General features: G+C 34.7%; 2 protein-coding genes across 6 annotated transcripts; both read left to right on the top strand.

The window, feature by feature from the left end:
• The first annotated feature begins 323 nt into the window (after positions 1 to 323).
• Positions 324 to 4,806, top strand: LOC112712396 (transcription factor bHLH128). The gene is made up of 6 exons (XM_072203613.1): positions 324 to 1,196; positions 1,551 to 1,873; positions 1,965 to 2,096; positions 2,366 to 2,431; positions 3,387 to 3,455; positions 4,220 to 4,806. The coding sequence occupies exons 1-6, from the start codon at positions 827 to 829 to the stop codon at positions 4,271 to 4,273; spliced, it is 1,014 nt and encodes a 337-aa protein (XP_072059714.1). The 5' UTR covers positions 324 to 826; the 3' UTR covers positions 4,274 to 4,806.
• Positions 4,807 to 5,214: 408 nt separating this feature from the next.
• LOC112712394 (uncharacterized) lies at positions 5,215 to 12,459 on the top strand. 5 transcript variants are annotated; one of them, XM_025765276.3, is made up of 14 exons: positions 5,215 to 5,915; positions 6,005 to 6,224; positions 6,302 to 6,402; positions 6,978 to 7,099; positions 7,185 to 7,276; positions 7,731 to 7,836; positions 8,575 to 8,729; positions 9,650 to 9,777; positions 10,043 to 10,164; positions 10,501 to 10,598; positions 10,711 to 10,976; positions 11,101 to 11,193; positions 11,470 to 11,833; positions 11,917 to 12,459. In XM_025765276.3, the coding sequence occupies exons 2-14, from the start codon at positions 6,007 to 6,009 to the stop codon at positions 11,960 to 11,962; spliced, it is 1,911 nt and encodes a 636-aa protein (XP_025621061.1). In that variant the 5' UTR covers positions 5,215 to 5,915; positions 6,005 to 6,006; the 3' UTR covers positions 11,963 to 12,459. The 5 variants fall into 5 exon arrangements, with proteins under 5 accessions (XP_025621061.1, XP_025621060.1, XP_025621059.1 ...); XM_025765275.3 differs by having other exon boundaries at positions 5,222 to 5,911; positions 10,711 to 10,958; XM_025765274.3 differs by having other exon boundaries at positions 5,222 to 5,911.
• Positions 12,460 to 15,215: the final 2,756 nt, after the last annotated feature.

The raw sequence follows: 15,215 nt of genomic DNA, 5'->3' as shown, positions 1-15,215 counted from the left end.
AAAAATTATTTAAATTATAATACTAATAATATATCATAGGGTTACTATTATTCATGTATTAATCGTATTTTAATATTTATTATTTATATATTTAAAAATTATATTTGAGAATTATTTATTTAATTTCATAATAAATGATATTTTTAAATTTAAATAATTTATTAAAAAGCAAATATTATTATAATAAATAAAAATAGTTTAAAAAATATTGTTAAAAATAAATAAATTTTTAATTAATTTAAATTTAAAAATCATTGGACTTTTGTTCGTTTCTGAATCTAATATGTCAGTGGTTTTTATTTAGGGTTAACAGAAAAATACTTATAGAGATCACTTTATGTCATGAAAATAGAAAATAAAAAAAAGTGGATTGTTTTTATGTTAAAGAGAGTCGTGTTATTATTCTGAGGAATGAATAGAGAGTCCGTTGGTAGTTTGCTCTGTGTCGACGTCTGTGTGTGTGGATATTAAAAGGCACCGGAGAGGGAGAAAAGATTCTTCCATAAGGAATAAAATAGAGAGATGAAATATCCGTCAAGTGGGCGGGTGGGGGGAAGGAGATACCATGAATGAAGTCAGTTTACGGAGAGATGCAGGGAATCTGTGACTGTGTAAGCAAACTTGCACGTGACAGGCAGACACCCCACTTGTCACAATAATCTATTCTGCAAGTGGCATCCCACTTGGCATCCATCATGCTCTCTCTTCTCTCCCTTCCTCTCCTATTTTTCTAATCCAATTTAATTAACTGCCAAATCTGCAAAACCAGCTTGGAGCTTGTAAGCTCGATCCATAATCCTATTTGGCATTTCATCAAACAGCTGAGATGTACCAGCCTTCCTCTTCCTCCTCCTCTTCTTCTCAGGCACACAACTCAACCGTTTCTGAACCAGCTTTGACCCGCTACGGTTCAGCCCCTGGCTCTCTCCTCCGCACAGCCGTCGATGCTGTCATAGCCGGAGGGGCTGGAGGCCCCCGACATCCTCATCCTCTCATGCCTACGGGATCCCACTACTTCTCCGGGGAGTCCTCCGAGTCCACCTCCAAAGTCAACGACAGTTCCAAAGATCATAACCTTCACAGATCGTACGGACTTCAGCAGGACGCCTTCGCCGGATCCTCCTCTTCCTCTTCCTCCTTGCTCCGCCAGAGAAGCTCCCCCGCCGGCTTCCTCTCCCACCTTGCTGACAATGCTGGTACCGAAAGTATTTAGGAGTTATTATTAGTTTCTGATATTATTCTTCTCTCTATGAACGGTTTTGATTTCGTTATTTGGCTTCCGTACATAATTTATACTTTTACTATAAAAAGGAATTAATCATTAATTATTTAATTAATTAATCAAACTGCAAAAATCCTCTGCATATTTGAGTATAGAATGTAGATTATATGAGATGTTGAAATTTGAACATAGACAATTGGGAAAACAGTGAATTGGATCATAGTTATTATTGTTGTTAGGTTTTTCAATTATTACATTAACATAGGACTAGAGAATGAATATGATTGGGAAAATATACGTTAATATTGTTGAGTTTGGATTGTATTAGGGGGAGGTGGAGGGGGAGGCGGGGGTGGGTTCACGATCACAAGAGGGGGTGGCAGCAGCGGAGGAGGAAACTACGGCTCTAACAGTGGGAGGTTGAAGTCTCAGATGAGCTTCACCGGGCAAGACTCTCTCTCTCAGATATCAGAGGTAAGCGAGAGTGTTGTGGTGGATGCATCCACTTCTGAGCGTGCTTATGCAATGGACCACTGCTGGGACAACTCTAACTCCAACTCCAGCTCCATTGTCTTCTCCGCCCCGCCCTCCAAACGCTCCAAAAATATTGACGGTGACATCCTAAATTGTCTCACTGCCTTAGACTCTCAGGTACTAACGCCTTCCTTTCTTCCTTTTTCTATCATTTGCTATTAGCTGCTTCACTTTGCTCTTCACAATATTCGTTCATTGCCCCTTTCAGTATAGTCTGCCACAAACTGCTCTTGAAATGGCAACAATGGAGAAGCTAATGCACATTCCTGAAGACTCTGTCCCTTGTAAAATCCGTGCTAAGCGAGGCTGTGCCACTCACCCTCGCAGCATTGCAGAACGGGTCAGTTAATTACACTTCTTGTTCCTCGCATGAAATATTCTCAAGGGAAACAAAACAGTCGATACCCCAGTAGCTAAAACATTACCCACGCTTTTCTATTTAGCTTTTAGTGTTTTTCCTTCCCCTTTTAGATCCAATTTCTATTCTGGTTTGTGATCTTGTACATCAAGTATACCAAATGTCATCTGTTGAACTTGATAGGTTATTTATATCAGATAAATGTGTTTTTAATTCTCCAGTTCTCTAATAACGTAATTCCATATTTCCAGGAGAGAAGAACTAGAATAAGTGGTAAGCTGAAGAAACTGCAGGAACTTGTACCCAATATGGATAAGGTAATGGTGATTTCTTGCTTAACCATGTTATTTTTTACTTGCTGCATCCTTAGATGAGTGACTATGTCTTAAGGAGTATCTTTTTTATTGTCAGACTACAAAGCAATACTAATATAACTTAAAATACGGAGATGCTGCATATCAGCATATCTGTTTCTTGTTTAAAGATAAACTACTAAATCTCCAACAGACATGTTAACTGGCAAAATTTGTTAGAAACTTGGTTAGAGTGCATAGAAGAAAGGGAAAATGTGAAAATAGACATTGAGAATTAGAGTAGTGGGAGGACACCTATTGTAACCAACTCTATTTAGATTATATTCAGGCTTTCGTTCTGGAAATAGGTGGATGGAGCTGCTTAGTGCTCCATTTTGGTTTCTTCCATTTTCTGCTGTAGCTGTATTTTTATTTTCTTCCTAAGCTGATATCACATTGATATCAGTCTTGGGGTTGTGAATAACACACTTCTCTTCATTTTTCTTGCCTATTTTCTCATGGTTTCTACCTAATTAAATAGTGATGTTAGGAATGCCAAGTCTCGTTTGGTTTAGAACACCATTGCTTTCCTTACCAATGAATTTCAAATTTTCAGAGCACATGCTTAATCTTCTTATATTTTCTGTGGTTGGACTATCTTATGTTTTAAGGACACATTAGAATGCATCCAACTCCTATAGTTCCTTGGTGGTTGTTACAACATTACATCAGTTTGTAATTACAGAGTAGGTTTTGTGTAATTTATATATGGTTTTCATTCTTAATCTCAATTGTCGCAGTACATGCCTCATACAATGAAACCGGTATTTCTAAAATCCTTATGTCTCATAGATGAATCTCTTCCCTTAATTGAATCAGGTTAATCAACCTATGTTAATACCACATAATTTTTATGTCAGATCGTTGTGTAAAGTACACGTTACAGGTGGCTTAATTTTGTTTAAAAATGTCATTGTAGCAAACAAGCTATGCAGACATGCTAGATTTGGCAGTTCAACATATTAAAGGTCTTCAAACTCAAGTCCAGGTGCGTAAAAATATATTAGTGTTCACTGTATAAAGCACATATTGTCTCCAGATATTAACTGATATATTAAAAAAAGCTTCATGGGAAATAGGAATACAATATTGTGTATTCTTAGAAATTTAATACCTTCCTTGATAGGCTAGTACATAGCTTTTGGACGTTAATTAAAAACATAGTCTTCCACTCTTCCTTTCACTTTTTAGTGTCACTTTTGACAAAAGAACATGGATTAAGAAATTACTTATTATTAGGTGCATATATAATGTGTTTAGACTTTAGACTAAGTTAATCCTACACTTCTTGCTCACATATAAATATTTCTCCATGTATACTACTGTTAGAATCAGATTCCATCTAGTGCATAAAAGCTGTTGTTGCTCTCTACCATTCATTGCTTGTCACCTGAGCTATAATATGAAAAGTAATAAAGTATAATTAAAGTGGAAAACATCATTGACCCACAAAGATGAGGGATTCAGCATTGAATGGTATAGAGTTAACAGTCTGATATGTAATATAAAGAAGGAAACATTTCAAATGCACCAGGGAATCAGGTATTCCAATAGTTTTAGCCTTGGTCTCAATCATAAAGTTGGTTTTAGCCATTGATCTCAACTATATATATATTATGATTGAGATCAATGGCTAAAATCACTCATGATTCTATTCTATACTTGAAATGCTTCTTATAATGAATTGATACATTAGTTCATTGATAATACCCCTGTTGTTCTAAATTAAATAATCTTCTTTCCCTCTTTCAGAAGCTTCACACTGAACTTGACAATTGCACTTGTGGATGCAAACCAAGCTCATAACTTATATTGTTCTCCGAGATTCTATGGCAACACACATAGAAGTAAAGGTTTTGATGGGATAGAATGAAACAGATTTTGTACCTTCCTAATGAAGTGAATAATACAGGAATAGAATGATTGTAGATTATCAATTCTACAGTTGTACATAGTGTATGTTTGTAATCTGTTAGTCTAGGAAACGCTTTTTCTTTTTCCTCAAGAATTGAGACTGTGAAGCTGACATTGAAGATTTCTGTTCTTGTTTGGGTTTGGCTGATACACTCGATGATTAATTTGTGTGCTATCGAAACTGGATTTGAAGCTCGGACGGGATGAATTATAAAGAAATTATCTGTCGCGCTATAGTTTGATTCACTGATTAGGAACATAAGTACTTGTATTTGTAATCATAAGTTTAGTCTACTAATAATTTTGGGCTTAAATTTAAAAACTACAAGGTATTTTATGATACTTTCTTGTATTTATGTATTTTCTTTTATTAAATATTCACTTAAGCATAAAAGAAATTATTAAATAAAAGACGGCATTAGAAATATAATTTCTTGTGTACATATATTTTCTTCTGACGTTTAAGCTCTTTGACGTTTAAGCTCTTTTCTTGATAAATCAAAGAATGCTTAGTAAGGATATTCTGGAATGGGATTTGGCAAAGCATATTCAGGAGGTTATGAATTGGAATTGGAGAGTCTCTATTCTTTTAATTCAGAGGACTGCAAATAGTGTTGCAGATTGTATGGCTAAAGCAGCTGCTTCTGTCGCGGACATTCACTCGAATTGGAGCCAACCATGGAGTGAGCTTCAACATCTAATAGATTTAGATATGACCCTAACCAATTAATTTGGTTTTGTCTTTTTTTTCTTTCTTTTCTATTTAGTCACCAAAAAAAAAATAATTTTCTTCTGACGTCAAAATGTCTCTGTATAGATGATAATTATTAATTCTTAAATAAATTGACTTCATATCATACATATCATAGGAAGAGACATTTAGGATAAAGTGCCGCTAAGGCGCTAAACTCTTTTCAAGTGTTTTCTCTTCCGGATTTGCGATACGCCATTAAGCGAGAACGAGTCGTTTTATGATACACGTCAGCTTTGGCATCAGAGTATGAATAGGAGAGTAGGAGACGTTGAGTGAGCGACGCCGGGAGGTGCTGCAGAGGCAGAACAGAATTCCAGCTATCGTTACTCTTCTGCGTCTGACGACGACGATGATGATGACGACGACGACGAAGACATTGAAAGGTGCGAGCAAGATGAGAGGCTTGAGCCTCCTCTTAGGACTCTGCAACTTCTTTATCCTCCTCATTGGTGCCTACCTCATCTTCCAAATCCACTCCCTCTGCCGCCCCCGTTTCCTCCCTCCTTTCGCCATCGTCTCCGTCGCCGCCCTCCTCCGCCTCTTACTCATGCTCCGCACCGCCCTCGCCCAACAGGTCGCCGCGCAATTCATCCTCAACTCCCCCTCCGACGCCTCCACCGACTCTCTTCTCCGCCTCCATCGCCGCGAAAAGTACAAGAAATGGCTTTGGTGGAGTCGCTGCACATCCGTCTTCACCGTGATTCAGTTCGTCTGCGCCGGTTACCTCTTAATCAAGTCTCCTGCCTATTTATCCACCGATTCTGCTTGTCCTTTAGGTAGGTGAGTTCCTTCTTTTCCTTACATTCTCACGTTTCTATCAACTGAATTTTCCTTACCGTTCATACAGTCATGCAATTTTCGTAATGCAGCGATGGAATGGAAATCGCAGTTGTGGAAGCAGAGGCTGCTCTCTTTCTTCATGATCATGGTGAGTTTTGTCGCCGTACTGCAGTGTTTTGCAGGATCTGATGTTCTCAGATGGAGATCTTTCTATGAATCACAAGATGATGCTTGGAAATGCCATTATAGGGAGGTATTCGACAATGGCATTCGCGAAACCTTGTGTTGTCTCGGCCGGGTTAAATACTTGTATGAACCTCCCCTGTGCTTTTGTTTACTTGTAAAGTTACTCATTATATCTTAATTCTAACCTTTCCGAATTGTAGGAGTGCATTGGAAGAGGATGAGGTCTATTCAGTGGCACGATTACTAGGCGATCTTGTTGCTTATCGAGCTACGGGAACTGGCCATATGGAACTCTTGGCAGGTTTGTTCAAATTTCACTCTATAAGAACTTGTCATGTTTGCATTGTTTGTTGGTATTCGTTCTGCAACATTATCCTATTAGCTGATTTCAGCAGTAGCTTAACTAGCTATGTTAAATAAGGTGGATGTAATATCATCATGAAACAAAGAAGCAATGATTTTAAATTCAGTTTTTAGACAAAAAGGACTGGAAGGCCACTCACTTGTTTAGTGGTTTATTAAATTTTCTTTTTCCTCTTTATCAGTGTATTGGATGAGTCAACAAATGTACCTTATCAATATAATAGCTATAGTGCCTTTTGTGATTTTGTTTATTAGTGGAATCAGTAGAACATTTAGTTGAGTACATCTAGTTGAGTGATATAGCTATTACAAGACTTATACTATTATTCAAACAGTAGTATTTCTGTATTTGTGTTAGTGCCTTAGTGGGTCATTTTAAGATAGATGATATATTGAATGCTATTACGTTAATGACCTTACTCGCTTTTTGTTTGGATTAAAGACCGCCCCAATTTAGCTGTGTCCTAATGTTAGACATTTGTAGTGTATCACGTTAAGTCTTTTGCTGTTTAGGTTTAACATTACTTCAAAGCCAAGAGAACTCTTCAGAATCCTATGAAGATGCCATAGAACCACCAGAGGCGAAAATGAGGGAGGCTGCAGCTCTTCATAAATTTGCTGAAGCTGCATATACAGTATTGAGCTAGAGAACTTATTTCTAACTAATAGTTTATTTTTACTAATTTGTGTTGAAGATTTATCTCATGCTCAATGATGCAGGGTCCATTGCTTGATTTGGGACGAAATCCTTTCCTATTTCCATGTGCATGGCTCTATAGACAAGGGATTTTATCTCCTTGGTCACGCAATAGGTGGGATATTGTTGGATATTCAATTTTATTTGTGCATAATTGAATTCCTTGTAACTAATGATTTATTGAGTTTGGTATGAAATTCTTTCATATTTTCTTATGCATGGATTCATAGCGAACAGATTTTATCTCGTTGGTCATGCAATTCATGTTACTTTGTCAGATGTTCAATATTACCGTGTATTAACTGAAATTCCTGGCAACTTTGTAACATATGGTTGCTGGTTGGAAACTTATACCTTTTTGGTCAACGCGGTCACCGGTACTTATGTACTCGGAAACATATATTACGCATCTACGACATACAACACCACTGGAGAGCTTTAATTTATTTGCGTTACTTTAGAAAGATTCTTCTGTCATTTGTCTTGTAGTAAGTCTATTATATATAGATTGAATGAACGTTTTTCTTTTCTTTTAATCGTATTCATTTTCAACAATGTGAACTTATTAGCCGACCCGTATTGGAGGGCGATAACTGGTGGCGAGGTCATGCAGCAGCATTTTTAAAGTATGTTAATTTGCCTCCAGAAGTGCTCAGACAAGGGCGAGTCAGCCAGGTTAGAGAATTTAGCTTTTCTTATGTGCTCTACATGAGTTGCTAACTATTAGAGACTTTGGCATACTGTACTATCCAAGTCCCTATTAGAGACACAGGCTTATCAAGAGTGCCTTTACAATTCAGACTTGATCATTGTTCTACTACCTGAATTTAGGAAAGCTTGCTTGTTAGGCTAGTCTATCTCATTTCTAAGATTTATTGTTTCTTTGAAAACTGGATTATACTTTTAATATAATAATTTGATATTGAGGAGTGCTAGGGGGCCAGTAGTTTTTGTGATTTGTAACCATCAATTAGCCATCATTAATGTTTTTAATGGTGTGATATTACATTTAATGTTATGGAATTACTCACTTTTCTTTTGCTGGTTAAGTGCTGGCCAAATTTTAATAAAAGTGCTGGCTCCCTAGACTTTCTCTTTGATAAATTTGAACATAATGAGTGAACTAGGCACTCTAGAATTATGCAGGAGCATAAAATATTACCTCATTCAGGCGGCTTTTTACATATAATGATACAATGCAAACTGACTGACTGAAGTTACTGCTGCTGTATTTCATTTGAATTAATCAGCATATATATGATGATTGTATGTCTTGTAATTTAAATGTGAGCATGCATTCAGGATGAAACAAAAGGCATACCCAATTTGTGTAATTTGTTGTGAACATTTTTGTTCGTATTGGTTTAGCCTATATTTATAAGAGTGTTGCTTTTTCTTTGATACTCATGTCAGTTCAAGTGTCAAGCTGCATACTTTATTGTGGTTCTGCATCATCTGAGGACTGTAGTAATTACTATACGTGGAACTGAAACTCCTGAGGACCTAATAACTGATGGGTTATGCAAGGAATGCACCCTTTCTACAAAAGACTTGGCTGGTTTGACTAAGTATATTCCAGTTTCCCTCTTTCTCATCTCTGCACACATGCACAAGCAGATATAGTGCACAAGAGGGGAAGAAAAAAGTTGCTCATTTATAAGATTCATGAGTTGTCTTGTTCTGACACATTATAGTTGGTAAAGCCTATAATCACATTGACATACTAATGTGTTCTGAAGAATATAATGCATTAAATCAGTTACACACACAGCTCTCATTTAAAGTGAAAACATGGAAAACACAGTCTAATATTTATTGCTTTGCTATTGTAAATAGATAGTCAACCCACTAATCAGAAATCTGATTACATAGCATAGCTACTGTACAATATTAGAGTTTGCTCAAGTCTTTCCTCTGGAAGTGATGAAAGAATTCTTGTTATAGTTGAGAAATACTTTCTTTGTAACTGCTTTTTATGACAACTTGCTTGATTTATCAATGCCTGGCACCCTCAGAATGTAGATTTAATGTGGATAGCTTATGGTAGCACAGAGATAATAATATTTTGAGCACCCAAAAAGTGCCCAATTTTGATAACAACCTTTTCTTGTCTAGTCAGTGTTCTTAATTTTGGTGAACAATGCGCTAACACAACCAATAAATCTGTAAGTGCATGTCCACTGCATATTCTCTGGTATTATAAAAAATCATATCAGAAACATGGTTTTGATGTAATTACGCTGCTTTTTCACTTAATGCAGAATCCAATTTATGATATGTTATGCTGTGTTACTATCAATGTTGCCTTACACAATGATCTAGGACATCCATATTTAGTTCTTTATTTCATTTCTGTAGTTTCTCTTCTATATGCCATAACAGTTTCATTTCAAACATGCAATTTATTATTTTCTCAAGCTGATCTGAATCTCTTACAAATTCACACACTTTTTGTTCCTCATTTCAATATTTATGTTCCTATTTGCAGCTGCAGCCACATTCCTTCCAATATAAAGAAAATTGTTACTTCATCTTTCCCACATCATGCACATTCTGGTATAGTGGAGGCTGCACGTGAGCTTTTTATGCAGATTGAAGGAAATGCTGATATACACGGTAAGAAATGCTCTGGGTTCTTCGTCTATTTGATTTGTCTTCCTCTTTCCTGATTTTCTATGAGAAACACTTTGGCTATTGTGGGAGTGAAATTGTCACCCCTGGATGGTTACTAATTAAGTAGAATGATTCAACTCCCAAAATAAAATTCTAATCATATTTATTTTGGATATTTGATTGTCTCTTTATGATAGAATATTTTGGTGCATCTAATCCATGTAGCTAGCGTCTAAACATTTGACTTTCTTACTAAACGGCAATGCAGGCACTGAATCTTATGGGCTTCTTTCTCAATTACTTGGAGTTGGTTGTGAGTGCTATGGGTATAACATTCGCATAGTTGGGCATTCGCTTGGGGGTGCTATAGCAGCATTACTTGGATTGCAAGTATAGCACTTCTGACTCAAAAGGATGAGACCTTGCTTTATATTTTTCTTTTTCAGTAGATATAAGCCTGATTATATTCAGATTTATGTAACTTGGTTGAAATGTAATTTCGGTAAATTAAATACTTTTATGTTGGCTGGACCTATATGAAGATTTAGAGAAACCGAGTTACATGAGAGTTAAAAATTGTAGTTCATTAAATATAAATAGGTTTTTATTAACATGTGCCCTTAATTAGGATGAAAGAGGTAAATGCTTAGTTGCTTTTTTCTTATCCCATTACATGGTCTAAGCATTTGATTATATTTTTAAATAGATTCTTGATCTTTTCAACAGCTTTATAGTCGATACCCTAACCTGCATGTTTATTCATTTGGGCCACTCCCATGTGTGGATTTTGTTGTGGCAAATGCTTGCTCAGAATTTATAACAAGGTATTTGTACTAGTAAAAAATTGAAATTGATCCACTAGTTTGATGGTGGTTGATTCCTTTTGATGACATTTTCAGTTTGTTTGCTGGTTTGGTTTCGTTCTTTATGATGCAGCATTATATATGGAAATGAATTTTCATCACGCCTTTCAATCGGATCTGTTATGAGGCTAAGGGCAGCTGCAATCACATCACTGTCGCAAGATCCTAAAGCAGATAGTGCCATGATTTTCAGGCTTGCCCATCGGTTTCTGAATGTAAGCAACTATCAGAGAAATAAATCTGAGGCAGAGGATCAACCTGATTATTATTCAGGGTCCAATGTTCAGGAAAATCTAAACCATCAAATCTGCAAAAGCCAGTGTGAGACTGACGAAAGAGGTGTCTTCTCTTTTATATGAATATAGCTGCTTCTATTATGAGTGATAGAAATAATGTGTTACGTTCATGATTCATCAAACTAGGTTGGTGAAGGGTACTTTTTCTCAGATTTCTGCTGTAGCAGGTAGTAAGAAACAAGACGCTGAGAAACCCAAAAGGGAGCGTGCTGTTGCAGCTGAGCATTGCCAATATGCAAATCCTTTTGACTCTGAAGAAGGTGGCAAATCATTTTATACTGGGAGTGTTATTTGAGTATTCCCTTTATACACATGTTATGGATTCCTTCACTTTATTTGTAAAAGTTACCTAAATTTATTTATTTTTTTCCAAAAATGTTCCCCTTCATTTCTCACCTTCTACTCATTTTTTTCTCAATAATGTCAGCTATGTATGTACAAATATCTTTTTTTTTTTCCCTCTCAAGTTATTATGTTTATTGGCTTGGTGGTGATTGCTTATATTGTTAAGCTAACTGCATTCTGTTATATATCAGGCAATGAGTGTGGAGAATATACGCTCTGGGCTGACACCAAGGGAAAGGACCATATTGTTGAAATTGATAATGCTGAACTTACAAATCCTTTTGCTACAGATGCAAGTTCAGTTGATGATCCAGTGACTCAGTTTATAGACACTGTTCCAAGTTCTAAATCGCATTCTGATAGTGATCCCCCGGAAATGTATCTGCCAGGACTTGTCATTCATATTATACCTGTACAGAATAAACCTCAAACTTCAATTAAGCCATGGCGAATTGGGGGTTCAGGAAGATCTTATAAAGCTTACTTAGCAAGCAGAGAGAACTTCAAAGATATTATTGTTTCACCATCCATGTTCCTTGACCATCTCCCCTGGAGGTATGGCAAATTACAATCCCGTCCTTTAATCATTTCTTCTTACAATATAGTAAAGAACTTAACTGTGACACTTTTGTTTTCAGATGTCATGATGCGTTGAAAAAGTTAATGAAATCTGTAGATGATTAATGGAACCAACCTCACATCATCTGGTTCTCACTCTGCCATTAACACTGAGTCTCAACGGGATTATTTTTGGATCCAGGTTTCTTATAGTTTTGCTTACAATTGCGATTAAGATTTATAACAGAGAATAAGCATTCAATCTTGACAAGTTCGCTCTTCAATAACATAATTGGAGGACTGTGTTGAGAAGAAAATACCATTATAATTCAACACCATACTTCAACAGTTACTGCAACTTTATACTTTCAAAATGTGCCAACATGATCAGCTTTTACTACACACGTTACCATGTGATTTTGCCATAGAATAGTGGAACCAATTTCTCTCTTTCTTTCTCTCATCTCCCCGGAAATAGAACAAAGTTTATATATATAGTAGGGAAGCTAGTTTTCTTTTTCTTTCTTTTTTATTTATTTTTTGTTACAAAAGTATTTAGAACATTGAATGACTCTATATTGGATCATTATTATTTGCATTATTGTTATATCTTTTGTTAACTACACAATGAGGCAACCTTGAGAGTTTAGACCGAGTAAGAATGATTAAGTGTCTTTTAGATGATTTGATGGAAAAAGTGTCACCAAAAGTGCTTGCTAGTTTGTTGCTTCGTCTTCAAGGATGTTATATAATTTTAAATGGAATGCAAGCTTAAAAATTGACGAGAAATTCGATTTAATATATAATATTGTTCCCAGAGTATGTGATGTTGCCTTGTAATAACTTACTTATTGTCTCAATCAGATCTTGAAAATTTTTTTTTGAAGGCATACCATGATGGATTGATGGTTATCATATTAAGTAGCAACTATTTTTAAATTTGCATAAGATTGTAGTAGTAAGTAGTAAGATAGAACGTAATACTAGTGTTGAAATAATTTATGTTTTGATGTACTGTTTTACAAAATTTAACCCTATGAGTGCATTGCATATATGAGTTTTAGGTGTTTAGTTATAGGTTGTTGATTGACTTTCATCAATTTTCGGAAGGCAAGTAGCAACATCTAGAGGCTTTAAAGGTAAGGACATGCCTGGTTTCATTAGCTTGTTGTTTTCTCCTTATAGAGTATTATTCCGTATGCAATAAATTAAAGAAAAAAAGATGGTAACAATTAATGCATCTTGCTTACTGTAAGCATTTATCTTGTGTTGGTCCACTCTGCAATATCTAATGCAATGATATGATGATGGATGCGTGCATGATTAGATTTTTGAGGAAAAACGGAACACACAAAACACACATTGAGGGCAGTTTGTTGTGTTGTTTTTGGTCAAGTCAATATGCGTTAGCTAGGAGCCATCAGTTAGGTATTGGGGCCTTATGCCCCAATCTATTAGGCTATCATTATTCTAGAATTTGAATCTTCTAAAATTTAAAAAAAATAATAAAATAATTATATAAAAAAGTTAATCATTATTAATTTTATAATTTTTATAAAATATATATTCTATTATCTTAATTTTAAAATAATTAATTATTCATTTTATCAATTTTCTTATTTTAAAAGATCTTGACCTATCATTTCTATTACTAACATTTAAACATGAAATGAACGGTAGCCGCCGGTACCAAGTAAACACTTAGCGATAATATAATATAATAAATAACAAGTGTACTTACGTCCTCATCCGGAGCTGATGCTCTATTGTCTATTTAGTATTTACTGGGAATTAATCTTTCAATTATTTCTTTTTTAAATTGATCTCGTTAAATGTAATTTTTATTATACAATTATTTTTATTGGTTTTTTTTATTTCACTTGAAAGAGAAAAGACACAAAAAGGGGACATCAGGACAGTACTTGGATAAGGTTGCCACTTGCTGGCTTGTCCCTCTACTCTCTCTAGTCTCTATTAGATTATTATTAGGTACCTGGTACCCCCTCCTGGCTCCTGCATTTTCTTTCCTTTACCCTTTCCCTTTTGATTTCTGCCTCATTATCTACACCTTTTGCTACGATTTTCATATTCTTGTAGTATACTTCTCCTATTCTTAAATGATAATCTTTTCTAAAAAGATTACTTAAAATACATCTTAAATTTATCAGTATTAAAATTGTAGAAATTTTAGATTACTTTTACGTTTTACCCTTTTTATCAGTGTGTAAGCAAGCGAGAGTTATTTAAAAAAATAGGATACGTTAAAAAATAAAGATGACTAGTAAGAATATAACGTCTCTATTTATCTCTATACTATATTTTAAAAATGTCAATTAGGTTTCCATTATCTTCCCTTATTTGGAGACACTACAATTTCATTTCCCTGTTTTCCACGTTTACAATTTTAATTTGTTTAGAGAAACATAGGGTTCCAAATTAGTGAGAAGTTCCAAGAAACGCCAGCAATTGAATTAAACACTGGAAGCTTCTACCACTCTTATATAGAACAATTGATAAATAGCAATTACGTTACATTACAACCCAGGAACAAAATAAAGAAAGTGACCCTACATGATTGGCTTCAAATTCATTTAAATAGAACTAGCAACGGAAGTTAGTATTAATAATGTACCTCCCATAGGGGGGAAAAATAGTGTTGGTGGGGCAATGATTCCGAGATTAGTTAGAAAGAGTGATGAAAATTCAGACGTTTCTTCTGATTTGATTTGCTTTATCTTTTGCCCCCTTTTTTTTTGTTGACTAAAAATGATTCATATATAAGTATCCATATGCAAAAATCATTATTTTATAGCATATTCCCCTCCCCCCTTCTTTTCATTTTTTTTTCCCTTCTGGATGCTTCAATAAGTTTTATAATTAGATAAACTTATATGTAACTACTTTGAAAATGATGGATACTTAATAATCATACTAAAAAAAGAGTTGTATATTATAAGGTTGTAATGTGGAATTTATTATAATAATATATATGTATATTCTTTAACTTTTCTATAATTATTAAAACTAGTTGTTTATTATAGAATAATATTATATATTCAAGTGTGTTTGTTAATTAAATTTAATTAAGTTAATCTATCATAACAAAAATCAATTATGACAATATTATTTTAAATTTTATTGTTCAATTTAATTAAATTTAGTTTATAAAAAAACTTGAATGTATCTTATTATTACTCATATTATTTCATGCCAAACACTAATAAGAAATATGATGATAGATATCTCTCCTTCATTCTTAATAAGATAACATGTGAAAGTAATAATAATGCGATGGTATTAATGTGTAATTAACACAAAGTTAAAATTTTGAATAAAAAGTTAAAACTTTGAATATTCATCATACTATAATTTAACTTGA

Source organism: Arachis hypogaea, chromosome 9, assembly GCF_003086295.3.
Source record: "Arachis hypogaea cultivar Tifrunner chromosome 9, arahy.Tifrunner.gnm2.J5K5, whole genome shotgun sequence".
Taxonomy (NCBI): Eukaryota; Viridiplantae; Streptophyta; class Magnoliopsida; order Fabales; family Fabaceae; genus Arachis; species Arachis hypogaea.
Note: the sequence above shows the minus strand (reverse complement) of the source record. Positions and strands in the feature narration are given on the sequence as shown.